Source organism: Colossoma macropomum, unplaced genomic scaffold, assembly GCF_904425465.1.
Source record: "Colossoma macropomum unplaced genomic scaffold, Colossoma_macropomum, whole genome shotgun sequence".
In the NCBI taxonomy this organism is placed as follows: domain Eukaryota; kingdom Metazoa; phylum Chordata; class Actinopteri; order Characiformes; family Serrasalmidae; genus Colossoma; species Colossoma macropomum.
Genome location: NW_023494788.1, coordinates 17,250,201 through 17,278,191, shown reverse-complemented (window position 1 = coordinate 17,278,191; position 27,991 = coordinate 17,250,201). Strand labels below are relative to the sequence as shown.

Sequence of the window (27,991 nt, the reverse complement as noted above, 5' to 3'; positions counted from 1 at the left end):
AGAAGAATACTGAGAAATAAAAAAGAGAGAGAGAGATAGAAGAGTCGAGAATATTGAGAGAAGAATACTGAGAAATAAAAAAGAGAGAGAGAGATAGAAGAGTCGAGAATATTGAGAGAAGAATACTGAGAAAAAGGAGAGAGGGGGAGAGAGAGAGAGAGAGAGAGATAACTTAGTAGAGCACTACCTCAGATGTTGAGTTTGCTGTATGATCTCACTCTAGAGGTGGGGCATCCTGGCATCCTCCTCACTCTGATACACACATACACGCGCACACACTCTTATATGGGACTGGCTGCCAATCAGCTCTGTGAGTGAGGGAGTGTAAAAGAGGAGGGACAGCTGATTCTCTCAGTGCCGCAGCTGCTGCTCTCCTGTGCGCTGATAAAAGAGCGAGAGACAAGGACGAGAAAGGGACGAGGGAGTGAGCGAGGAAGAGAAATGCCACAGAACGTGCTGCTGGAGGGGCCAGCCCCTTGGGGATTTCGCCTCTCTGGGGGCAAAGACTTTAACCAGCCTCTGACCATCACCAGGGTGAGTGAGAGATACCCTCTGGGCTACTTCACACATTCCAGCTGGAGGAGCTTTCAGAGATAAGGACACTTTTGATGCAGTGGGCAGCAGAGCCACAGGCGTGGAAAATAAGTGGGTTGACCTAAAAACAACGAAGTTCTTTTAGCAACTCCCACAGTAGAGATTGCTGGGGATTTTAAAGCAAACTTATTACATACAGTGGCTGGAATCTGTGTTTAACCCTTTCAGTTCTAGACTGATTATTCAAGGCTTTTTAAGCAGTGACCAGTTTTAGTTACTTAGTATCGAATGTGAAACAGATATATGAGGTGTAGAGTTATAGGAGTGCAGCTGGAGTTTAGGGGGTTAACTATAGGACAACTTTGTATTAATGAATGTGTGTATAGTTATGTAGTGCAGTATCTCTAACAGTTGAGCTATTTTGTTACAAGATATAATGCTTGCAAATTTAGGCATCATATATAATTGAGATTTAACTATATATTTGAAATAAAAACCTTTTAGGAGAAAGAAACAAAAAGGTTCTTGACTTTAACCACTTAAAATCCCAGGCTTATTACACCCTAAGGCTTGTTATTCAGCAACTACAGGGACTTCAATGCAAACTGGCTGAGTTATTCTTAGGTTATAGAAGTGTGTAATAAAACTTTGGGACCACCAGTGTCCAACAGGACCAAACCTCATGGTAGCTTTACAGGAGAGGTAAAAACATTCTTAACTTAGAATGGACTTTAATGTAACAATGTTATTTTTTCCAAACAGTTTTTTTTTGTCCTTGCATCATGATGTTTTGACACAATGCAAAGGCCATCTGGCACTTTCAAATTAAAAAAAAAAAAAATTCCCCAGGTCATTCTGGACCATTTCTATTGGCCCCTTCATCATACAATGTTAACACAATGTAAAGCGAAGCTGGCCTTTTCAAATAGTGGAAAAAATGAAATGATAAAAGTTACATTTCAAGATTTGATGTTACAATGACAATAAACTACTCTAAATCACTTCAATAGCTGAAAAAAAGATTTCAGTGAAATCAATTAAACAAATTTTAGTTTGAATCTAGTATTTCAAATTCCAATCTGAATCACATCCCTAATCTAACACTTTATCTAAGCTAATATATAGTTTCTCTCACTTGGCTGATGAGTCAGTTGTTGATGACTCTCTACACTGTGACCTTTCTCTAAGCTCCCTCTACTCTCAGTGATTGGCTGCAGTTGGCTGCATTCACTTGCTAATTTGCAAATATATGGATAAGCCACCCTTCATCACAGTGCTAAATATACTGTAGGTCAATATTACAACTGCATCCAAATAGGGTCTATTGCACTAGATGCCTGGTATTCACGCACACACATGTCTACAGTAGGGCTCCAAAAGGGTTCCCTACACCTGTTGCTGAGTGAATCGCCTGCCCCCTCTCAGTCCCACAGCTCTTTAACCATCTGCTAAAGGAGGAAATTCATGGCAACGTGAGAGGTGGAAGGTTAAATAAGTGTTAGTGTGAAGAAGAGAGGCGTTATTTAGCTTTGCATTTAAGAACTCTCTACTTCTACCAGGAGACAGACATTTTAGCTTAGTAGCAGATACTGCCACATTTTTTAAAAAATAGAATAAAAAATATGAATAAGGCCTAACTTTAAAATATAGAGCCCCAGAAATAGCATTTGGACAAAGGTAACTGTTGTTTTTCCAATTGTTATCATTACTTTGCAAACGTCTGAAATGTTTTTGTATGCTTACGAGTTCATGATCCAATCAATGAACACAAAAAACCCTACACTGTATGATTCTCAAAAAAATCAAATGCAGGTTTGTAGATATTCACCAAATCTTTAATAAACTGTATTTTATGATTGCACTGAGAAACAGTTAAGGTCGAGAATAAATTCTGCAACCTACTTTGAGTGGGCATAAGACCCAACAGCAAAATTTCTGTTTTATCATTGTTTAGCATTTAGCAGGAGAAAGCTGCTGTTTATCCAAGACACACATTCATTATGTGTAACTGTGTCATTAAATCTGGGCTGGGTTGGCAGGTATAACATCATCAGCAGCATACAAGGTGACAAATTGTTTACAAATTATGCATCCTAGGGGCTTCAAATAAAGTAAGAATAGTAAGGGTCCTAAAACAAAGACTTGTGGGACACCACATTGCACTCTTATATGTTCAGAAAACTCCCCTTGTATCTTGACAAATTGGACACGGTCTGTCAATTAAAACCTTAACCAGGCATGAACTTGTCTGTCTGAGCTATCCAAATGTATGCATCCTTCCAGCTGAGACCATGGTTGAATGGCAACACTAATGTAACCACAGAAGTACAAAGGTGATTTGGTAGGATACATACATCCAGGCTTCATTCTCTTTGACACTAGGACTTCTTTGAGACTCAAAATATATCTTCCTGCTTCCTGTACAATGCACAGTTCATAGCATCTCCCAGTATTCAGTGCAGCACTAATGCACAAAGTCTGCCTGGAAACAATGTAGAATGATCTGAGACAGCTTGCAGAGCAGACTAGTGTAATGAGGCCTGGCTCTTATTCACAGTTCTTCCTCTGGAATATCTTGTTGAGGTTTATGGCTAGCCAATATTAATAGGAAGTCTTAGATCACATCATAAACATGTTAGCTCTCAGCAGTGGCCTAGTTGTGACATTCAATAAAAAATGCCCACAATAATACAGAGAAGAAAAAGTAGGCCCAATCTTCAGACTGAAAAGTTTTTAAAAATATACTTTACTTGGAGCAAATAAGCAGATAAATGTAAGCTCCACTAAAGAGTCTTCTGTAGTCAGGCAGGGTTAGACAAGACTTACAGCAGTCGCAAATGATGATGTCATGTTTAAAGTAAACCGCTGTGGGTTTGTTAGCACTCTCATGTAATGCTTTTCTTGCAACTAACTCTGCCTCTAGGGCAAATAAGTGGTAGGTTTGATTTCAAAGTAAATACAGTAATTCAGCTGGCTTGCGATGCAAATTAGTTGTGGTAGAAAACCTCTGCTTTTGAACCGTGCACAACTGATTTAGCATAAACCGAGATGAAAGATATCTACTGAATTAAAGGCTCAGGGGTGTTGCTCCTTTAGGCAGTAAAGCACTGCAAAAATAATCTGACATGTGAGCGGTTTCCTTCTACATCCCACAAGCTAAGCCTCTGTCTCTAATCACTCAAACACTAATGCCTCCGTGATGACATCACAGCAAGCTTTAGCTACAAGTTGGCTACTGCCTGTTTCTGCAAGCTTCTTCCAATATGGGAATACTTCCAGATGGACATAAATTGCAAAACGTCAGTTATGACAGATGTTAACAATGCTGTTTAAAATTCCATCTCTTGCTTTTGTTATTGCATAATTATCATGCAGTTGGTAGCATTTATCATGACTGTGTAGTCTGGCTGCTTAGAGACTACAAGACTCGACGTGTTTCTTTTCCTCTAGATCTTTGTGGTTTAGACCCTCTGTGTTGGCACATTTTTTTTTTTTACCATTTTTCTTGCCTGAAGCCTTCCACGTTCAAAAAATAAATTTTGTTGAATAAATGTAAGTCAGTTATGCCACACACTTTCATTCAATCCAATAGAGTAAAGTCAATATACACATATTTTACCTCAACTTCAATTCTTGCTGGAGCAAAATTTAAACATTTCACTAAAAATTCATCTGAGTTTCATTGGAATGTTTTTTTTTTTTTTGGTTCAGTGTAAACAGTTTTAATTCACTGAAATGGACTCATTATTCTTTGTCCATTTTACAGTTATATCAGTTATTTAAAGACAACACAGTTCACTTATTTAATGTCAATATATTTCCAGTTTGTAAGTCCAGCTACAAGCATTCTAATGGAATCAACCCAGACAACAGGTGTTCTCTACGATGCTGCATGTTTCATCAAAAAATGAGCTTTTTTTTCTATGAGCCTTGCTAACAGCTGCTCTGTGGTTTTGTCACTCGTCATAGCGCCCTCCTTGTTTGCACCTCAGAAACAGAGTGGCTTTGTTCCTCTGTTGGACAGAGCGCATCGTCATTTGCTAGAGTGGTGTCATGGGAACAATCTGATTTTCATTGTTTCTGTTCCGAGCTCCACTGGTGCGGATTTCTCAGCAATCATCCTCAATTTCTGATACCACAATGGAACCAGGTGTAACAGCACGGCCTTCAGACAGACATTTGCATCAAATACAGTAACGGATCAAAGGCTCTGCTTGTCAAAGCCTGTCTCGTGGAAGTCTGTGGTTAGGAGGGCAGATGTATACAGGGCAACATACTCAAAGGTGACCTGAGTAGCCTAAACCGATACTCAAGTAAAAGTGTTGTTATTGCATTTTGTATATGTTTATCACTGCTGTCAGGACAAAACCTCATATCTCAGAAATGGGAACTTTACAGGAGAGGGAAAAAACATTCATAACCTTGAATGGAAGTTAATAGAACTAGATTTTTTTCAAGTAATTTTGAAGCTTTTCAATTTGTCCATTCATCATGACATTTTAGTACATTTTAAAGGGCAGCTGGCATTTTTGAAACCGACAAAAAATGAGACAAGGTTTTGTTCTGAAAGCAGCATTATATTTTTTTGTACATTTTTATATAGTTCCATTTTAGTTCCTACTCTCTACCACAAATCCACAAATGTTTTTTTTGAGTGATGCCAAAAAAGAACCACTTTTTATTTAAGAACCATACAGAACCATGTTTAAAACAAGAGATTTGTAAGTGTGAAGAACCTTTTAAAGTTTAAAAATAAAAAAATATAATGCAGAGATTCTGGGAGAAATCCTTACACTGGTATACAACCTTACATTATGTGAAGAGTCTTCACAGATTTGTCACATAAAGTAAGATACACAGAGAAGTACAAATCCATCAGAATGTTACACTCCTTAAAAAGTACACTCTAAAGAGGGTTATTTGCAAGATGCCATAGAAAAAACACTTTTGGTTCCTTAAATACCTCAATACTTCAATTCAGGGTTCTTAGGAGCACAATTTTAATAAATGACACTTAAATTGGTATCAAACATAATGTGAAGGTTCTTTAACATGGTTCTGTAAACAGGGGTCTGGAACCAAAAGTGATTCTTCTGTGGCATTGCTCAAAGAACTCTTTGTGGAACTTTTTTGAGAGAGAAGGAACTCTGTGTAAATGGCTAACAAGGTGGTGGAACTAGATGAAAAATAGATTACATTCCCCACAAATGTAGGAACATGTCACATATAATGTTTATAACATGTAACTAGTAGTTACTACCCACCTCTGAACTTACTAAACAACACAAATTGTTGGCAGATTCAGGTTGTTGCCAACATCCATGTGAAATGTAGAAGAGCACGAAAACATTTTAATCACTGCTGTCTTCATCAGCCATCCAAAATAAAACCTGACGAATCTTTAAGACACTAGCACCAACACTGAGGAACCATATCTTCCAGTCTTAAATAGCTGACCTGACTGGATCTCAGTGTTCCTTGTGGGGAGGCAGACGGTGCTGAATGATGAGTGGGAGCAGGGTTCTAACAGGCCTGCTTAGTCATAGACTCAGGTGGAGAAAACCTCAGCCCACACGTCAAGCCGATGAGATACATGTCTGTAGGGAGAGAGGAAAATACCTCAGAAAATGAGCTGCTCAGGGATGAGAAGAGTGAAGAGAGATGATGTCAGGCTCTGTTAATGAAGGAGGGGGCTAGAGAAGTACTGGACGGCAGCACGGATGCCACAGCGGTTAGATCAGCGAGTCTCTAATAGGCCCAGCTATAGCCCCCCTGTGGGTGATACTGCACCCTGATTGACACATCCACTCCACTATTTATAGCCTCCTTTCAGCATGGAGGAGGTCAACAGATAACTATTCAATATCACTATATTTATGAGCTGTATCTGCTTCATAGGAATGCAGTACAGTATTGTATGAATTATGACTTTTTCCAAGATCAGAATGTAGAAACTTTTTGTAACCCAGCCTAAAAATATACTTTGTGTGGTAGCAAACTGTTTAACCCCTTAAACTGCAATGAACCCTCACCTCATACCTTCAGTCTCATGATGACTTACCTTCATATGAGATTCATGATGGTAAATGAGTAAAAGTAAAGGATTAAAGGACCCATATCATGGAAAAACAAATCACTTTTTGTCATATAAAAATAAATTATAACTGTATTGGAACATAAACCCATACAAAATGTCATAAGAGGGCAACAGGGCAAATTATAAAATACAAGACAAATGTAAAGCCCTTTAATTGGCCCTTTAACAACAACATTTAAGAATAATATCTGAATAATAGCCTGGACTTTAAGGGGTTAACTAGTTTAAAAAGGTCAAAATTAATAAGTACAGCAAACTAACAGTGCCGATAAACAAATGCAAGGATCTTCATCAGTCCAAACCTGAAAATAATTTCAAATCAACTTCTGCTAGTGCTAGGCGGTCCCAATAAAATTCAGCACCATGATATTTTCCAAGTATCATCATATCAGGTAAAGTTTGCATTATAAAGTTAACGAAGCCATCTTCCTGATACTAAAAGAACGTCTTACCAGATTTCCGGAAAGCAAAGTTTCTATTAATTTTGTTTTTTGTTTTGCCTTTTTTAAACTGTTCATTCACTTCAATCTAAAGCACACCACAAATAATAAATACAACTACAATGCAATTAACCAAGCTTTAGTCACCTAATTACACTTTTAAAACTAAAAATCAATATGCAGCACCAATGGTATCACCCAGCTCTAACCTTTACCATTATTTACAAGACAGTGCAAACTCTAAGTTTAAGCTAACTTGTTTTTAGGTGACTCCTGGCAGTAAGGCCTCACGGGTCAATCTGTGCCCAGGGGACGTCATCCTGGCCATTGAAGGGGTCTCAACAGATGGTATGACTCATGGTGAGGCGCAGAACAAGATCAAAGACTCTACTCACCAACTTTGCCTCAAGATAGAGAGGTGAGTATCATAAAAGCTTGATATCAGCCAAGACTGTTAAGCTGAGATTGAGATTGTTCCACAAAGCCAGCCCAGTCCTTATGATTCACACCTTGTTCTAAATTACAGGGACCTGTCATGTTGAGTTAAATACTGCATGTTTTCAGCTATTATTCCACACAGTTTCTAATATTGTATGGTGTTCTTTGTTTAATTGCATCATGTATTAAAAGGTTAGACAAGAGAAAATGATGCCGAGGATTGCCTTTGACATGTCTATCAGCATAGCCAGTACTCGCTAGATCTGATACAGGCCTAGTCGTGTTACTTGCTCCTTTGATCCACACTTTGTACTAAAATACAGAACCTTGTATGGCATTAGAAATTCTGATACAGATCATAGCCCAGATGCTATGTAACCCACTTCCTTAACCATGTTTGAGCTTATTTTTGTATGTGGCACATTGTATTAGACTAAATATGTGCTGTGTGCATTCCAGGCCTGAAACCAAACTCTGGTCACCACAAGTCGTGGAGGAGGGCAAAGTGCACCCATTCAAAATCAATCTGGAGGCGGAACAACAAGTAAGATCAAGAGAAAAAGCAACTAAGAGCCACATGCACAGCCATCATTATCTGCTTCACATATGCTTCTGTTATAAGACAGATTCATAGAAGCTTTGCATGGAGGGCTGGAAATACATGTTCTTTATTCATGTTTCTTTTCAAATGCTTGACTGCATGAGACACATGAGAGGGGCAGTAGATAATTTATATCTGAGGACTTTGACCTTGGCCAGTAGGGTACATAATAAAATCTGAGCTGTCTGGATCACTCCTTCAACTATGGCCAACGCTCTACTGACCACTTCTTAGCACACAGGGTCAGCTGTTGCTTCAGAATATTACTTAGGCTATTTATTACTTGTTAATGATAATAATGAAACAGCCATTTTTCATCATGACGTTATTCTGAAAATAAATAAATAAATAAATAAGAATCATTCATAGTGGTAAAAGTTTTTCCAAAAGCACCACCATTATTATCTATGCAAGAATTTAACCCCAGGCGCCACCATGCAAAGCTTTGGCTTTACTCACACTGTTTAATTACTACACAGTGTGGAAAAGAAAGCGCCCCAACCTCACCTAAACAGGCCAGACTGGATTTTCATTCAGAAATAGCACTATAAGCTTTACTTTGTATTCATAAAGATTTAATTTCATGGCAGCTGTTTTTGGACCATTTCTACAGGCTAGTCTTTCAGGTATCAGTCATTTACAATAATCAATATAACTGGCTGTGTCTTATTCAAGTAACAAGCCTTTTAAATGATATTTACTGTGCTTGGCTATTTCTGCTTAAAGTACTGAAAATGATGCGCAGTCAGTTGTAATGCATTACTTTTTTGTGGAACTACCCCAACACTGTAGGTACTTTTGTTGATATGAACGTTTTCTTCAATAAATGCATGTAACTCTGGACATTTTTATTTTGTTTTAGTATTATGATTACATTTAAAGACTAAACCTATTTTTTAACTTTATATGTATTATTTTATGTGTATTTCTTTTGTAAGACTAATCAAAAGGGATGAAAAGATGAACAGTGATTCTGTCTTAACATGCCCGGCCTTTGTCTGGACAAGGTCAGAAGAAGCGTACAAGCAGAATAACTAAAATAGAACTTCAGCATGCAAAAGCAGGATCTGACCCAAACAGACTGTTACGTCTGCTATCTTTAAAAGGGACTGCTATCAAGATATCAAGACAAGCCGTTATTCACCAGAATGATTTACAATGCAGGAAAAAAACAACACTGAATAGAGCAGAATTTGGCACTGCACTGTGTTGTGATTTAGCCTTGTCTGTGTGACGCTTTGACCTCAGCATGCAGTGTGTGTGTCTGTCCGCTGTATACAGGAGTATAAGCCAATAGGCACAGGCCACAACAGAAGGGCGCAGCCATTTGTGGCTGCTGGCAACTTGGATGACAAAAGACAGGTGGTGAGCTCTTCCTACAACACCCCTATAGGCCTCTACTCTGAGGGCAACATCCAGGACGCCCTGCATGGACAAATCCGCGGCCTGGTGCATGACAGGCCTGAGGGGTGAGTGGCGATCTGACTCTTCCTCACACACCTCTGTTCATGCTGCTGTGACCCGCCTGGCCTCTAACACCTGAGCTAAACACACATTTCACCATGCCGGAAGTTCTCTTAAGTCCTGCTGGAGGCTTGAGTTCCAAACAAGCCAGATTACTACACAGAATTATAGGCAAATCTGGTCATCCATGAAATGATCAAATTAGTGTACCGCTTGGATTTGAGAGTGGAAAACAAGAAAGAATTAGGCTAATTATATTCCATTTCACTCGTAACCCTTAGAAGTCGTTGAAACAAGTGAAGATATTCTGCCAAAAAGTGTATATTCCAAACTTTCAATCAGTGCCACATTTGTGCTCTAAAGGAAAACAGATGTTTTATTATAGTGATTTACATTTAAATATGGACATAATGGGACTAAGTATTTAATTTAACTCAAATGAAAAGCAGATTGACAGTAATAGCTATAGACTTCTAAGGGGGTAAGTTTCCAGTATTATCTTGGTGGTTTAACAGGTTAAATTCTTTCAGGTACAATTTCATTTAAGTGCACTTAAGCAAACTGTTTTGAGGTATAAAATGCTGGACCTGAGAGGACCTCTGCTCTCTCCCTATGTCCTTCTAACTGTGTATCTTAACTCTCCTTCCTCCCCTTCTTATGTCTTACAGGACCTTGGCTACTTCGAACACAAGTTTAATGTCAGGCCAAAGCCCTTCATACCTGGGGGCCAAAGCAGGTCACTAGATCAAATCAAATTAGTACATTTCATTGTCATATAATGAGACATTTGTGGTCATAAAGTAAAACACTCAAAGAAATGAGACATTGCATGACACTGAAATAAGAGTGGGCAAAAAATGTAGCATCATATATTTGATGTTACTTGAGGGCATTTTCACCACATACAATATATATTGCAGGTTACATGATACATCTGTCTTTCTATTCTATACTACATGTCCAAAAGTATTCACACACCATTCTAAATAGTACATTCAGTTACTTTAAGATGCACCCATTGCTATGGTTTATATGAGGATATACAGGCTGATATGGTAATATGATAATCCTTAACTGCATTTTCAAAATCTGTGATACGCATCACAGTATAAGTTAGATAAGTTGAAACAGACAGAGAGCACAAGCAGCACCACATTCTAATTATTCTATTATAATCACAATAAAACACAATGAAAGTATAACAATCTTTATTCAGCATTTTTCTATACTGCACTACACTAAATCCTATTAAACAGGCCTAAATATACCTCTTTACTGAAACATTCATGTTGTCAGTGTTCTTTAAGGTACTAAAGGTGAACTCAGAGAAGCCTATTGTGGTGTATAGTGACACAGTTTATCACAACAACATGAAACACTGTCATATTGCCCGCACTTACTTTGGGATGAGTTGGAGTGGTGTTTGTGGTCGAGAACTAATCATTCTTCATCAGAACCTGACCTCACTAATGCTCCTGACTGAATGCAAAGCAATGATCCAACATCTATAGATACACTTCAGTGTAGCACATTCTCAGAAGAGAGGCTGACATGGCAGCAACAGGGGGACAAACTCCCTATTAATACATTTATTGCAAAAGATGGCATGTCTACAAACTTTCAGACTGATATTGTACATGTAACTACAGTATTCTAGAAGTACCGCAGATATACTCTTCTCTTTTGCCCACTCCTAACAACATGATATTTATTTGTAGCAGGTAAATTCTTCTTTTGATAGTTGTTTGCTTTTTCTAATCTTCTTTTCTATTCTCTTCTTTTCTTTTCACCCTTCTCTGCCCTGTGCTTCCGCACATCCCTTTGACCCACCTCCTTTTTTCACTGGCCTTCACATGATCAAATCACCTTCAGAGATAACATATCTCAGGGGGTGATGGGAAATGCAGTTCAAGTCCCTTGCTCAGTACCAGTTAATAATCCCACTCAGAATGAAGCCCTGGCTCTTGCTGCTCAGTATAACTCCCCCATTAACTTGTACTCGGATGCCAGTCTGTCAGAAGCAATACAGCAGGCTCAGATGTCTGCTGGAAATGAACAGGCACCACCCAGGTAACCAAAGCTGAGTTTTGGCCTCATCTTCTTTAACTCTACTCTATCTGCCAATATAAGATCTAGTATTAGAGGAACACAGTACATATCATACTGACAAATATTTATCAGTACTTTGCAAAAGTCAGACACCAACCTTCTTTATTTAATTTCTAGTCAAAATGGCCATTAAGTATAATGTATTCACTTTTCAGTGTCAGGAAAAAAGCAGAAAATGTATATTGAACAGAAAATTACATAGAATCTTTAAATTTTAGCATTTAGTGTGTCCAACCTTTGCATTTATTACAGCTTCCATTCTTTTCAGTTTTTCAAAGAAATGTACAGGGATATTTTCCACACCTTTAAAGTTCAGTCTTAGAAGTTGGTTGCATTTTCTGCTTCTCATAATCCAAGTAACCCCAAACACATTTGGCTCTAGGGTGGTCAGTCCATTGTTCTGAAGACAAAAGCAGAATCTTCACCAGCAAAGTTTCTTCTTGTTGTTTATTTCCTTTTCTCAGTAATTGCTTTTCAACAGCTAAACATCCTTTGCTTTTTAGTTGACTGGAGATTAAATAAATGAAGGGTGTTCTTTAACTTTGTACATTACTGCAGTTTGACATAGCTTTATATGATTTTGCTGGACCATATTGTTGTTATTAGATACACTTACCTTCTACCTACAATCATTGGCACCATAAAGGTGCAGTTTGTAGGCATTCAATTAGTGACTATAGCCCAGCCATTGCTTTAGCAGCTACTCTCTACTCTGTTAAACAGTGGAAAAGCACCACCACTACTTACTAGATATTATTTGTGTTACAGACCATTCACAGCAGTCACACCAACATGATAGTGTTTGTTAAGCTTGTACAACTTACTGTGGACACTTAGCTTTTTTATCAGACACATCTACCTTAATGGTACACCCTAGATTCTGTTTTTCCATGCAGAGTAGTGTTAGTCATCTTTTAGCCTTTCAAACAATATCTGGTCAGTGGTGGTCCTATGGTGGTTCCTCTCCTACATTCAATAATTGTGTTCCTACAAAGTGCACGTATACCCTTCAAAAAACCTTACCTTTCAGGGTAAAAACACCAACTCAGTGTATTTTGTATAGCTGTATATATCTCATATAACAAATGTCAACATGGGAAACCAATATTAACACGATTCTGTTCTGTCTTTGTTCTCAGTGGAAAAGTCCTGAACACCATTGAAGACTCTCATGTGTACCGAATGCTGCAGGAGGATCATGACAGACCACATGAGCCTCGCCAGTCTGGTTCTTTTAAGGCCCTGCAGGACTATATAGACAGTGATGGTGAGCTACCAGAATGTAGAAAACATCTCTATTCTCTTGTTGCCAATTAAACTGCACCATATTTCCAACCATGTCTGGCACCAGCTGAGTTGATAGCATCTCTGTAGAAGAGCTGACTGACAGTGCACCTTGCTTTAATAAGAACACTATATGTGATTTCTCTGTTGACAGGTAAAAAGCCTCTGGTAACAAGAAGTGTCAAAGCTCCAGTGACAAAGCCCCAAGCAGCCTCTGGCTCGCTACAGAAACTGCCTTTGTGTGACAAATGTGGCAATGGCATTGTGTAAGTAAAGCCCTTATACGGTCTTTTATATAGGGAACAGACTTCCACATAATCAGGGCAACCCTGTTTATAAAGCTTAGCTTAAAATGAACTCTTCTATATATCTTTGAATGGCCTTGAATAGCTTCAATGTGTCTTTGGAATATATTCTACAAGTCTCTGGAACTGTACTGGAGGGATGAAACACCATTCTTTCAAAAGATATACCCACATTTGGTGTTTTGATGGTGGTGGTGGTGAGCGCTGCCACTCCAAAATCTTCCATAAGTGTTCAGTTGAGTTGAGATCTGGTGACTGCGAAGGACATAGCATTTGATTTGCACTATTTTCATACTCAACTAACCATTCAGTGACACTGAACACTCAAACGTACATTCTTCTTTGTAACAAGGTGTTTATGCACTGGAACCCTGCTATTATATTCCATCTCTCATAGGACAGTATGAACATTTCTTGTCACAATGTTTTTAAAAACACTAATAAACATTGGAATAATTTCAACACAAGAATGGATGTTTTATGTTTTTATGCTTTAATGAATCTCGTTTTTTCCTATAACACTCAAAAATTTAATACAATTTAAATAAATATGAAACTACATAGCTTACTGGTGTTGTGTGCATTTCCAAGTACAACTACAAAAAGGTGACCAGTTAAAGGAAAAACAAACCCATTACTAAGACATTTTATGTTGTTCTTTTTTCTATAATTGGTCACTCATTTGTAGTTGTACTTGGAAATTATCACCAGCTTACTGGCAATACCAATAAGCTAATGATAATTTCATAATTACTTTGTGTCTCAGTAAGGTGTTGGGCCACAATGAGCCACCAGAATGGCTTCAATATGCCTTTTACAAGTCTCTAGAAGGATACTGAAGGAATGAGATTCTTCCAAAAGATATTCCTTCAGTTGGTGTTTGGATGATGGTGATGGTCTGCTGTCTAACATGTCGCCCCCAAAACTCCCAGGTGTTCAACTGAGTTGAGATCTACAGAATGTGAAGGCCATAGCGTATAATTTGCATTATTTTCATACTCCGCAAATCATTCCCTTGGGGTTTTGCACCACTGGACTCTCTAATGTACATTATTCATTGTAATGAGGGGTTTATTCAGGTTTACTGAAGTCCTTCCCATAAATCTAAATGCAGGTGTCACTTTAGTCCCTATTCTTACTGACACTTCTCCCATCCGTGCCCTAATAATAAACTCTCTTTCAAAGTCAGACTGTAGCACTAGGTTATTTACTAGTACTAACTGTATGTAGTTACTTGGAATTATTCAAATAAGTACAATACAATTATCATTGGGTTATGATTAAATCTGGTAAGTGTTCCATGTTTAAGATCAAACTCACTGTTGTGTCTGACTGACAGGGGTACTGTGGTCAAGGCGCGGGACAAGTTCCGCCACCCTGCCTGCTTTGTGTGCTCGGACTGCGGCATGAATCTGAAGCAGAAGGGCTACTTCTTTGTGGAGGGACAGATGTACTGTGAGACTCACGCTCGGATCCGAATGAGACCTCCTGAAGGCCACGACCTGGTCACTGTGTACCCCAACGCTTAAAGGACACCATTGCTCAGGTTTTCATAGCCAACTGTTGCTGCAACTCATTGAAACTTGTAGGAATGCTTATTGCTTGCTCAACTCTGCTGTAAGCATGGCATGTCTGGTGTATATTTTGTGCTTGTTCACATTTCAGGGCAATAAGTAGGCTCTAATGGAGCAGCAGCAAGAGACCTTGCCTACTGAATTCTGAATTTCAATACTAACTGGTGCTTTTGGGTTTGAAATATGCTGAAAATTTGAAACACATATTTTTCTTTTAACGAAAACATTAGCAACTTTCTGCACATGCTGGTATTCGTTTCTATGACGTTATTTGTGTGTGAAATCTTACACATGCAGTAAATTCAGAACATGCCAGAAAATACTGTTGTATTAATTTGTTCCAGAATACATTTCTAACTGAAAATAAACCATTAAATTTCATACAACTCACTAACCGCTCTGAAGGGACTGAATAGATCGAAAATGAGAATTAAGAAGTGTATATATGTCTTTAATCTTAATACGGTCACCTGCCAGACATCACAGCTCTTAATATGCCATGACAGAGGAGACTTGATTGTAGTTTGTGAAGTTCACAAACCTGCAAATAAAAAAAGTGAAAATTTAGAGACACAATTCATTCAGCAGTGTGTATAAATGGGATAAAATTAACAGCAAAAAAGTAAAGTTACAATAGAGGAAAACCAGCACTGTTGTTAATATGATAAAAGTCTGTGGACTGATTGCTGAATGAGAATATGCACCTTATGCTCCTCAGTAGAGGTTCAGATTAGGGGTGTAGAAATGCATTGATGCATTGTGATTGCACAGATCTGAAGGTGGCAATTCAACTGCATTGTTTTTTTTCAAACGTTAGAATTGATTATGATTGAAGAATATTCAATAAAGTATGTGCTCATTTTTTTGTCTGGGCTTTTTTAAATCACTGAATTAATTTCAATTTTGGTGAAATTCAAAGTTGGCTTTACACTGTCAAATGTCATGCAACTAGTTGCATGTTGTGAGTTGCCTGCAACAATATCTGTTACAGTTACACAAAGCAACTGTTGCATGCAACACATTCACCTAGCTAAATTAGCAGCTCATATTTTTTAATACACCATATCGTTCTTGCTACAAAATCACCTGCAAGATGTTATATTTGTAACATTTTTTTCATCTTTGTTTATTTTTTCATTTCTTCATTGCTGTTTTTATGTATCTGCCATTTATCTGCCTATCTAGGGTTCTTTACTATATATTTTTAGTTTTATCTATTTTGTGTATGTTAAGCCTTCATTTAAGCAACCATGTTTAAGTAGCAATTACAGCTATAGTGTACTTGATGTCTCACTCATCCTGTCCTAGAAGCACAAGAAGTTCACTGCATCCTTGTCTCCTTTTCTGTAATAATTTTTATCCTTTGTACCCCAAATGAATCTGAGCTCTGTGTAAAATTAGGGGACATCAACAGAGGAGAAAATTAATCTAGTTGCATAAATCACGATAACAGCAGGCTAAAGAACAACAAACGGTGGCAAAAGCAGCTGTTTAAACAGCTGTTGCCATTAGCTGGCTAGTTAACGCAGCTGATTACAGAAATGTTAGCTTTAAGAAACTCACGTTTGTTGTGATGGCTCAGAAACTGGCAACATGGAAAACTACAAACCAGTCAGGGTGGGTCTCCTTTTCAATTATAAACCATCTTGTTTCACAAAGATGAGGCAGTTGCAACTGCTGAGTTTCAAGTGAGTTGCAGAATGCTTTACATTGCTGCAACTTAAGCACAATTTGGTTTCAGTGTAGGTTTCAAGCAACTGAAGTTTCAATGTGAAAGTTTCAACATGTAAAACCAGCACAAGTTTCCAGTATGAGTTGTTAAATAATGTCCTAAAGAATCGTAATTGAATTGCCTCGTTGTGAAGTCAGATATTTTTATGCCCATTAATTCAAATTAAGTAGGCCAAATGTTTGATTTGCAAGACACTTACTTGTTCACATTGAGGGCGATTACGCTCTTGACTGGAGTGCTCTTTGGGCCAGGTGATGGGTGGAAGATTTTTCCCTCCTTATTCATGGTCACTGACTTAGGCTTTCGAGTGACGTAGGGGTCAGCAGAGTGGGACGGATAGACATCAAACGTCCCCGCTTTCATCCCTCCAATCTAAAAGAAAATGTATCGATCTGTTTGTAATGTTAGACTCATTACATGCTTCAACTCTTCAAAACATAAAAAACTACAGTGTACACACAGTGCATACCCTTTTGCTGGGAGAACTTGGTTTGAAAGGCACAGCAAAGTGTGTCTTTTTGTCTTCAGTGTTCTTTGAAGGTGGCAGAGGTTTTTCAAGCCTGTAAGGGTTGCTGTCAAAGCATTCTTTGGGATGGAGGTTCAAATGAAATGGTCCCCCTTTCAGCATAGATTTGTGAGCAATTATCTCACGCTGGAAAACAACCTCTTGTTAGCCATTCAAAATGAATCATCTGCATGCACAAGCTATTTGGTGACTTGTTCTCACCAAAAACACAAAACATAGGTTCAGTCAAATGCCAGAAGAGAGGACGGGCCAGAAGCTGTCATATTACAACAAAGCCAAACATTTACAGTAAATTCTTGTGAATGTATACCTTTAGCATCTCTTTTGCTCGGTCATATGGGTCGGAGGAATACAAGTCCAGTTTGGACAGGGTGACACCTGGGTAGCTGTTGAACAAACAGGAAAATATCTCAGATCCAGCTACACAATTATACTGTGTCCAAAAGTACCCAGAAACACCTTCTAATTAGTGAATTCAGCTACTTTACTGACAATTGTGTTTAGCTGTGCACACACAGCTATAACCTCCATAGAAATGCATTGCCAATAGATAATGTTGCTCTGAAGAAGCCTCACATGAGCGTCACCACGCCCAGTGTCCAGCGTCAGGAAAGAAGGGAGCAGTATAACTGCATTCTTTGTAGTGCTGAATGCCAGCAAACAGAGTGACACCCTAGTGCTGAATACAATTAAATCCTCACAGCAATCTTCCAACATCTAGTGGAAAGTCTTCCCAGAAGAGCAGAGGCCGTTATTGCCTATTAAACTGCTAATTAAAGTAGTATTCAACGGATTTTACAAAATTATTACATAATTCAGTCACTGACACGTAAACAAAGTAATTCTGAGTGGTTTGATGTGAAATGGAGCAATGTAGAGAAACCTACAGTTCAGTTTACCGTAGCAGTGATAGGAACCAGGGTTCTCAATGTCTACAGTGCAACTATCGCCATTTAATTTACTATGCAAAAAGGCCAGTGAACCTACATGTGTCTTCTGAGCTTTAAATTTGTATATAAGTATGTTGATAGTAGTCAAATTTTGGTAACTTTTCTGGGATTTTTTCCTTAAATCACTTTGTATGGGCTCCATCATTAATTTATTTTAAAAGCTACATTTTAGGCCTTTTGTAAAACTATTGTAAAGCAATGTCTCAGGAATTAGGCAACATGATTGGTAACCATTTCATGTAACAGCTTTCTTTTAGAGGCATTAAACACCTCAGATGTCTGGTTCCTATCACTGTGAACACTTCTGACTCCATACATTTCTCTACAATGTCTGACTTTGTTTTAATGATAAATGCACTAATTTTAAGTGGTGCAATTCCACTTTAATACCCTGGATTCTGGAAGATGCGCTGGATAAGCATGTGTGGACAAACTTTTGAGCATATAGTTAATGTCCAAATAGACAGCATTTTTTTTAAGAATTAGAGCGTGGAAGTGGAAATCCAATAGTCCAGGAAGTCCCACAAGAGGAAACTGCCTGAGCAGCAACAAGATGCCACAACTTCCGCCCATTTACTCTTTGTCACGCCCATGCAGACATAAGATTGTTAAAGCAAAATGACAGACTTGTGTCTATATCATGTATATCAAAGAGAGAACAGTAACTTGCTCTAAAAGTGCTAGTAGTCGAGAAGAAGCTTTATCTTAATTTTCAATCTCATCATAAAAGCAGGTATTACGAAAAGCTACTGACCCATATCCACTTCCTTTCTTGGGTGGGCTGGTGTACATGTTCTTGCCTGGTGATTTGTACGTTTTTTTGGGAATCTGCAAGGGACTCAAAGCCTGGATAGGACCTCCCAGCGTTCCATAGTAGCTGCCAATTCCTGAGCTGAAACAAAACATAGCTGACTTATGAGAAAAGGAACAACACTTGGGGCTTTCAGTGGAAGAATAATTCAATTTGCTTCACAGTGTCTTGGATAATAAAACATATGACATTTATTTTGACCTACATGTTAAACAGAAGTTTAATACCTTTGTCTTGTTCTCCTGTAGGCTGTACTTTCCACCATCTTAATTACATGAAAAATGACACAGTGTGTCACAGTCTCAGAACAAGGCCAGTGTGGAGTTTTCCTAGTCTTGGACTCATTAAGATCATAATGATATCTTGGCTGGTGTCCGTTCTCTGGGGCAGGCTCCACAGAGGCGAGAGGAATATGATGAAATGGAAACTCTGAGTGCTGGTGGTTCTTTTCATGTGTTCTCACTGAAAAGGACCACTGCACCATATTGGCCTTTAACATTAATAGCCTTGTCTTCCAATATGCAGAGCTAAAGTCTATTTTTAGGATAAACTTTAATGAATATGTCACAAAACAAAATGAAGGCCAGTGTATGGCACTCCATGGATATAAGTTAACAAAACTATCTCTGAAATGAATCTACTGTATTCAGTACAATTACTGAGGATGTGCAGATGCTTATTTTCCACTAGAAAAATGGTTTCTCTATTATATTTTCACAGAATATGGGTCTTGTTTGCTGGGTGGCATCTCCAGAACTACTGGAGTCAAAAAGCCTTCATTGTCATAGCATCCATTTTGCACTGAAGGAGTTCCACACCATGTAGTCATGCAAATATACAATAAAAGTAAGCCTGGACAAGGACAACAGTGGAATAAAAGATGCTGAACTTACGGTTTCTTCTCCCCACTGCTTGGCAGAAAGGCCTTCCCTAGGTTCTTCTTCGCCTGCTGAATCTTATACTGTCTTTGGATTTTGACAAGGTCTGTCAACGCTTCTTTCTCAAAGATCCTCTTGAACTGAGTGTCAAAGTAGCCAGCCTGGAGGGCAGATTTCTTCTTTGGTCCCCCACACAACATCTGCTTATTCTTCTGTGCAGATTCGTTAAATGGACCTTCAAATAAATAAATAAATAAATAAGACAAAACATCTTAGATTCCAATTTTACATTGCTCACACCAACATCAAAATTTCAAGCACTGATGCTATCTGTCATTTTCAGAGTGAGGTTTTCAATGTTCTTTATACTTACGATAAATGAAGGGTGTGTATTTGTCACCTATGGAGACGTAGCCCATCTCCTTGAAGAGGCCCACCCGCTCCATGTCAGATTTTCCCTCAGGCGGCATTTTTCAAACCTCCAACAAAAAGCAGCTAGTCATAATAAACTTTACACTCACAGGCCATTTTATTAGAAACACCTATTGTGTAGGCCCACTTTACTAGAACAGTGGCTCCCAACCCTGGCCCTGCAGTATGCCCACCCTGCATATTTTGTGTTTTACCTGCTCCAATATGTCTGATTCAACTAATCAGCTCATTAAGAAACCCTTCCTGATTTAAAGTGGATGTGCTGTGAGCCACATTAAAATGTGCAGGGCAGGGGGCACTCAAGGAATAGATTTGGGAAACTGTGTTTTAGCTTATTAGCAATAGACAGTTTCTGACCACAGGACTGCATTTGGCTATGTATTTCGACTGGTGAAGCACTTTCAATCTAGCAGTGACAATAATGGATGTGGAAAACAAAAAAAATAAAAAAATTAAAAAAAACAGCTACACTGCTGTGCTAGGCACACTCATAATAGTAAAACTCCCACTTATAAATCACTACATGTGAAAATGTCCCCTGCCCAAATAATGTCTGATCAACAGTGGTCCTGTGGTAAGAAAATGACCAGTAATAATTGAAGTAGAGGGTGGCTGACAAATTGTGCATGACAACAGCTGGGCTGTAGTCTGTAATTGTGCTGCTATACTTTTGTTTGATTAATTATAAAGCAGGTACAGATCATCAGTGGAAGCACAAAATTTGGGCTTCTAATAAAGTAGATGGTGAGCGTCCAAATCATGATAACTCTTCTCCCTCTTCATTTCTTTTCTAATCGCAGGAATGTTCCTGCCAATGCTGTCCTCACACCATAGAATACGAGAGCACTCCAGAAAATATTCATACATACCGTTAATATTCAGCAGTTTCTTACAGTTTGTGCGTAGTCAGAATAAGAGTTACTGGTTGCTGCCTCATTTGTGTACACTCGTCTCCTTGGTGCCCAGTGTAACCAGTAGCTTCAGATGTCAGGTCGGTGGACCTACTGTTCAATCAAACATAGCCTAGAGTTTAAATTTAATTATTAGCCTATAGACATTGTTATAAATGTGGTTTAGATGAGTATTTACTCATTTAATGCAACTCCTAATTTCAGTCGAGGATTACGGTTATTATTTGTATCACTCGCTAGCTTCTATGGCTTTCACTTACTGCGGAATTCTGGGACTTGTAGTCAACGGACAAACAGGAGAAATAAACGTACATGTTCTATGCTGGACAAAGCAGAAAGTATTTGTCTAAATTATCTGCCTATACTTACAAGTAAGGTTGCGGCCTATTTAATGACAATTATTATTAATTTAATTACAATTAATGACTTCATTAATAATTTTGATTACATAATTCCACACAATATACTTACCAAATAAAAACTCTGTAACCAATTATTTCTTTATTTACCTTTACTTTATTGAACAAATGGTGTAAACAGACATACAAAAAAGACGAAAATGTTTCTTTTTACACATAGATCGTTTCACATTTTTTTAAACACTGGATACAGACTAATTTCAGCCCAGATCAGTCGAGCTCAGCCTGTTCAGGTCATCCATGGTGACAGTAAACACCTAAAAGGAAAGACAACCAGTGTATAAAACAGACTTAGCCTTAATTTTTCAAAATTTGAATAATTCAACTCTTTAGATATAAACAGTCATTCAGAGTGGTCTAATGTGAAATGTTTATTGCAGAAAAACTTACAGGCTCAGATTTCTTTAGTGGTGGTGATAGTACCAGGTCACCATGTCTACAACACAAATATAGACATTTTACTTACTATACAAAACCCCAAGTGAATCTACATGTGTCTTCCGAGTTTTATATGTAATCTTGATGATGGTAAAATAGACATAAATCTTTAAAAGCTTTTTGGGGACTATTTTGACGCGCTGCATGTATTCCTCCGCCAAGAACGAATTAAAACAAATGAATTAAAATACATTTTAAACCAAAACTTTATCATAAACAATGTGTCAGACATCAGGCAACATAATATCAAACCACATCATGTAATAACTTTCTGTGAGGGACCTTTTAGATGCATTTAACTCTTCCGGCGTCTGGTTTTCTATCGCCACCACTGTAAACAGTTCTGACTCTGGAAGTTTCTCTTGAACAGGGCATTTTACATGAAAGAAGTCTATTCACATCTCCACCACTTCATTATGTAGAATTATTGGAAAATAAATGGTAGAGTTCCCCTCTAAATCAGCCTGAAGACATGAAGAAGCCTACATTTTCATGACATGGGTCTGGATAATCACAGATTTCCCCCGGAAAGGCCGCACGGATCATCTGCTTGAGCTCAGCCGGATAAACGTAGGTGGGTTTATCAGTCCTGCTGCAGCCCACCTTGTGATGCATCTAACAGTGGAATTAATACAGACATCCACGTAAAGATCGTGGCTTTGTAATTTGAGGCTACACTATTGATACATCTAGGCGTGACTGTGCACGGCTGAAAGTTCTTACTAGTTGGCGCTGGATTAGGCGGTAAACCTTTCTACGCCTGGCCTGGTCAGTCTTCAGTCTGGACGCAGCACGAAGTAATGGCGCCACCCAGAGTGGCACTCTGCGCATTGAAAGGCGAAACCAAGAAACATGAAGCGACACAAAGTAGAATGGTAGCATTTTAATAGTTTCGAGTGACACGAGTACAAGAAACAAGTGGAAACAGCTGCTTCATGACTAATATTCACACCTGTATGTGCAACTGAACTGGCGCCCAAACATCAAAAACCTTTGCGGTCAAATTCATTTTAAACAGAAAAATTAGAACATTAAATTTAGCGACATTATTAACACGACATAACAGCACCTTACCTGAAAGAACAACAGAGGTCAGTGTAAATGTCCATCCTTTAGGGAGCTTCAAGATTCATCTCATCCCAGATAGCAAATATATATCATTCTGCTAGCTTCAAAAGGTCAACACTGACTAATGGCTACTGCTAGTCCGTTTTTGGCCCACCCAGATTATTGTCATGCATAATAGTTTTTAATCTAAAAACAGCTTTTAAATGCAAATAGTCTTTTATTTGAGAAAATAAACTATCACGGACTACTGGGAAAAATGATTCACTAGGCCTAATATAAAATGATTTTGTTGAAAATCTTGTTGCTGACACTGTGCTAATTGGTCACAGCTGTATACAGATTTTTGATACTGCTAATAAAATTATTTAGTAAACTAATTTTCAAAGCATGACGAAAGTAGGAAATGAAGGAAGAACAAGTAAATTGGACTGTAAGTACAAAAAGAGTGATCAAAAGAGGAATTCTGTCTAACAATCTGCTTAACTCCTGTAAGTTTGATTATACACTTCTATAACCTAAGAAAAGCTCAGCCAGTTTGCATTGAAGTCCCTGTAGTTACTGAATAATAAGCCTCAGTATGTAATAAGCCTGGGATTTTAAGGGGTTAGCCACGGGTGGGCCGCTCGGAAAATGCTGAGCAAAAAGCCAGAGGGCCGCCAGCTTTGCCATCAGCTAGCCAACAGTGGCCAGCTATCCTCTTGCTATCTGGGAAGCTAGCAGCTGACCCAAGTGATGGATCTTTTGATATATACATAACAGCAAAGTTTCACATCTTCACAAAAGGTATAGTCTATAAACTGTTGAGATAGTAAAATGGTAAAATGGTATAAATACTTTCTTACATATTCTTAATGTTTTTAATGTATTTTAAACCCATTGTATAAATGTAAAACTTGGCATTGAGGTAATAAAGGTACACATTTTGTAATGGACCCATTTAGCATAAACCCTGAGGTATTTCAATTTAAAGACAGCTCAGACAGCTAAACACATACAGCGCTACAAAAATAATTCTAACTGAAACATCTGGAGTGTGCTTGATGTGTTGGAGCAGCAGCGTCATTTTCTTTCCTTCTCTGACCATTCCATGTAACCTCCAGCCAGGTTACGGGCACTTGAGGGTGAGAAAGAGAGAGGAAGACTATGTTAATCTCACACCAAAGATCTACAGACAGGAAATGAATTCAAAACATGCATTCTATTATTATAGGTCTAAATACACAGTATGTCCAAAAGCATCCAGACAGCCCTTTTAATGAGTGAATTCAGCTAATTTGAAGTGCATCCACTGCACACACATAGCTTGTATAATCTTCATAGAAAAGCACTGCTGACAGATTGGGATGCTCTGGAGCAGCTGCACTTGAGTCTAAGGTCACTATACCCAATGCCAAGCATTGGGCTGTGGAGCAGTGGAACTGTGTTCTTTGGAGTTATGGAGCACCAGTCAATCCCTTTGGGATGCCATCAAACATCAGTAATTGACCTAATGCTCTTGTGGCTGAATGCAATCACATCCTTAAAGCAATGTCTAGTGTAAAACCTTCACAGAAGTGAAAAGGCTATTACTGTAGCAGGGTGGGAGGGCTAACACTACATATACCCAGTACCCTCGATATCAGAAGACAGGCTGAACGATCAAATGTCTACAAACTTTTGGACATACAGTGTAATTAAAAACAGTTCCTAATGCATTTATGATCATACTTTTGGAAGCCGAGGCTTCTAGCCTTTTCTGTGGCAGCCGCTCCACGCCGACCCGACAGGCAGTGGAAGACCAGATTTGGGGCATCTAATGGGGGTTTGGGCACGCCAAATTTCTCTTTGAACGCATCTGGATCCAGAGACAAGTCACTACCTACATTCTCCACTAAAAGAAAGAAATAAGTAATAAGTTAGAGCGTGGCATGAAGACGACAATGTTTACAAACGAAACATAGGATAACAAAAAGACCGGTCTTAAGTAAATAGCTGTGTGTTGGCCCTGTAACTGACCTGGAATATGGATGGACCCCGGGATGTGCCCTTTGTCCACTTCAGCTTTGGTGCGCACATCCACAATCACAAGCCCTTCACCCTTCTCAGTGAGGGACTTGAGATCACTGTAGGAGATCTCCTTATCTAGAACGGCATTGCACAAGTGTTAACAAGCATGTGCAGAATGTTCCGTTATAGGATCTGAGGTACACATACACCGGTAAGCATGTGAGATAATGAGATGTATGTGCGGAACCAGAGGAACTGGAAGGGCAGGTTTTTTGTGAGATGCTTGTGGGGCGATATACAACAATGACTATGCAATAACTGTACAGCATGTCTTATTCCAGATTAGTTCAAACATAAAACTGGGATATAGCGAAACAGTAGGTAAGCAAAAGAAGACAAACAAAAAAATAAATGAATACCTTTAAATAATATATAAACACACAAATACGAAGCAAATAAATAAATAAATCAATAAATAAATAAGCAAACAAATAAATAAATCTACTACTAATAAATAGACTGAAGACCTTTTTTGACAAGTATATTAATACCACGAGAGAAAATTTTGCAGCAGAAATTTCCAGCCCTGTGGTTTAAGGCGTTGGCAATAAATGCAAGTCATGATGATGACATGACACAAATAACAAAACCCCAGAGATCACTTCTTAACAGATCCATGACAAACTCATAGGCAGCAGAATAACCTCACTAGAGTCACTAGAGAAAGGGCTTGGATATAATATGACAAAAAAGCCCAGGCCAGAATGAGCCTGAACTGATTTAGCCAAAAAAAAAAAATAAAAAAAAAAATTGTGAAATATCGTAGCATCCATAAACGAACTTGGGTCTCATCACGTTACCATAACAACACAAACTTATCGTGTTCATTTAAGGCTATGTAAAACACATACAATTCTGCTCTGTGTTTCTATTTATGGAAGATTGCAGTCGTCTTGTGTTAGTAAGTTTGGCTGAAGTTGTAAAATATATTTACCTGCACTGGCCATCTTGAAGCTGTTAGTGGTCTGCTCCAACTCTAACTCCTCACCACCGGCAGCGAAATGTCTTTTCATATGAATCGCGGGAGAATGCTCATCAATATTCATTAACCTCCGCACAGAACGCCGCCTGATTGGCTTCGCACACAACGCCGCCTGATTGGCCGAGCAAACGAAGCTGAACGCAGTCACAAGCACCACAGCATTATTTTACAATCATCCAACTAATATACTGTGAAAATGACTCTAAAAACCTGTTTAATATGCACCAAAGTCTGCAGACAAACCAAATAAAGAATAATATAGCCTACTAAGCAATATTGCTTTTGGTGTTTTGTTAGTGCCTAGTTAAAGGCAGTGCACATTCATTTTTCACAGTGGGTTTAATATCACTAATAAACACTAACAACTGAATTTCTTTTTAGTTTTTAACATTACCTCTTTAGTTTAAACTGTCAGTAATGCAATACATAGCAATGGAGGTTATGAACCCACATGAGTCATTCAGGTTTGAAACCATGTTAAACCTTAAACTGCAGATAAGCTAATAATAGTGTAGTGAGAATTCTACGTTCAGTAGTCAAAGGTTTGAATAAAGAGATGTTTGGGCGAGGAATACATTTTTTCATTTTTGGAATTGTAATGAATTTTAGTTTTTACCTGTAATATACAAAGATCATCAAGGTGTCTGTTGGTGTATCCTCTTAAAAACAGATACTTGAGGCTAAAAAACAAAATAAAATCTAACAATCACCTGTATGCTGTACTTTATTATTTGAAAATCAATTATGAAAGCAGTTATTGTGAATGTGTTGGATGTTGTCTCACAGTGCTTCATGCAGCTTGTATGAAAAGACATGTTTCAGCTTAGGCCTTATTCTGCAATACACTTTTGCTTCTTTTGTATGATAGTGTACAGCTCCTGCTTTTATGCTTCATGTCTCAGTATGTTGCGCTCCCAAGCCAATAAAGTTAGGGAGCTGGCCCGTTTTCTCCCTCTTTTCAAACGGAGAATTTCCCACATTTATGGCCACACTGTTTTTTAAATTACCTCTCTGCAAGATTATCTGTGTCACTGCTGCCGGCACTTCTGATAAGACAAGCAGTCTATAGAAGTTCGTCCAGCCTTGGAGGGTACCTGCATAGACTCCCTGGTGGTTTTGGATAGTAAATAAAACAGCTATGTTTGTGTTGTAGACATAGCAACCCCTGGTTCCTAACACCACCACTGTAAAGAAATCTGAATCAGTTAAGTTTCTCTAAAATAAACCATTTCACTTCAAACCTCTCTGATTGACTCTGTTTAAGGATTATTCTAAATTAGTCAGAAATTTTGAAAAAATAGTGGAATTCCCCTTTAACACACCTGGCCCAGCATATGAGAAGCTTGTTAATTAGTTCATTAGTTGAATCAGATGTACTATCCCTGTTGTAAACAATGTCCTGTTAGCTTAGGAAGCAGATGATAAATGCTATCCTCCTTTAAAGAGACACCTCAATATGTCCTTTAACCTCTTTATCAGCTACTATTCCTGATAAATCTTGTAGGTAAATCACATTTTTCCCATTCTTAGAAATATTAGCTCTATTAACAGTATCTATTAGGCAGCTTTAAAATACAGACACACATTTAATTACTGAAAGAGACAATCAAATAAACAAATTTCACATATAGGATGCATTTGGCTACCTAATCTGCCTGGCAGGGTGACGCTCGGCCAATCAGACGGCGTTGTATGTGGAGCCAATCAAATGGAGTTTTATGCGGAGCTTACTGAATATAAATGAGCTTTCCCCTGCATATCCTATGAAAAGAAATTTCGCCTACTGTTGTTGTTTTTTTTTATTAAATGCAGAGAATGAAACATGATAGGAAGCTGACTAGAAGCAGATTGTCCACTTATTTAGAAATCTGCTTATTCGCATCAAGGGACTGAGCTAAGTAAGTGGAGATATACCCTTAGCTTTGGTCAAAGAATTCTAATCTTAGAGATAA

At 38.3% G+C, this 27,991-nt stretch overlaps 3 protein-coding genes across 5 annotated transcripts; 1 reads left to right on the top strand and 2 right to left on the bottom strand.

Moving 5' to 3' along the window:
• Positions 1-303: 303 nt before the first annotated feature.
• Positions 304-15,709, top strand: pdlim3b (PDZ and LIM domain 3b). Of its 3 annotated transcripts, none has more exons than XM_036568648.1 (8): positions 304-534; positions 7,338-7,489; positions 7,969-8,053; positions 10,243-10,310; positions 11,447-11,644; positions 12,823-12,950; positions 13,122-13,233; positions 14,612-15,709. In XM_036568648.1, the coding sequence occupies exons 1-8, from the start codon at positions 442-444 to the stop codon at positions 14,799-14,801; spliced, it is 1,026 nt and encodes a 341-aa protein (XP_036424541.1). In that variant the 5' UTR covers positions 304-441; the 3' UTR covers positions 14,802-15,709. The 3 variants fall into 3 exon arrangements, with proteins under 3 accessions (XP_036424541.1, XP_036424540.1, XP_036424542.1); XM_036568647.1 differs by lacking the exon at positions 10,243-10,310 and adding an exon at positions 9,392-9,579; XM_036568649.1 differs by lacking the exons at positions 10,243-10,310; positions 11,447-11,644 and adding an exon at positions 9,392-9,579 and having other exon boundaries at positions 305-534.
• Positions 15,295-21,159, bottom strand: cunh4orf47 (chromosome unknown C4orf47 homolog). The gene is made up of 8 exons (XM_036568650.1): positions 21,045-21,159; positions 20,117-20,222; positions 19,759-19,978; positions 18,809-18,946; positions 17,415-17,490; positions 17,048-17,230; positions 16,778-16,950; positions 15,295-15,387 (listed from the first exon to the last, which is right to left on the bottom strand). The coding sequence occupies exons 2-8, from the start codon at positions 20,211-20,213 to the stop codon at positions 15,336-15,338; spliced, it is 939 nt and encodes a 312-aa protein (XP_036424543.1). The 5' UTR covers positions 20,214-20,222; positions 21,045-21,159; the 3' UTR covers positions 15,295-15,335.
• Positions 21,160-22,876: 1,717 nt separating this feature from the next.
• On the bottom strand, positions 22,877-26,057 carry LOC118806936 (thiosulfate:glutathione sulfurtransferase-like). Its single transcript, XM_036568646.1, has 4 exons — positions 25,992-26,057; positions 25,007-25,132; positions 24,719-24,881; positions 22,877-24,125 (listed from the first exon to the last, which is right to left on the bottom strand). The coding sequence occupies exons 1-4, from the start codon at positions 26,002-26,004 to the stop codon at positions 24,071-24,073; spliced, it is 357 nt and encodes a 118-aa protein (XP_036424539.1). The 5' UTR covers positions 26,005-26,057; the 3' UTR covers positions 22,877-24,070.
• Positions 26,058-27,991: the final 1,934 nt, after the last annotated feature.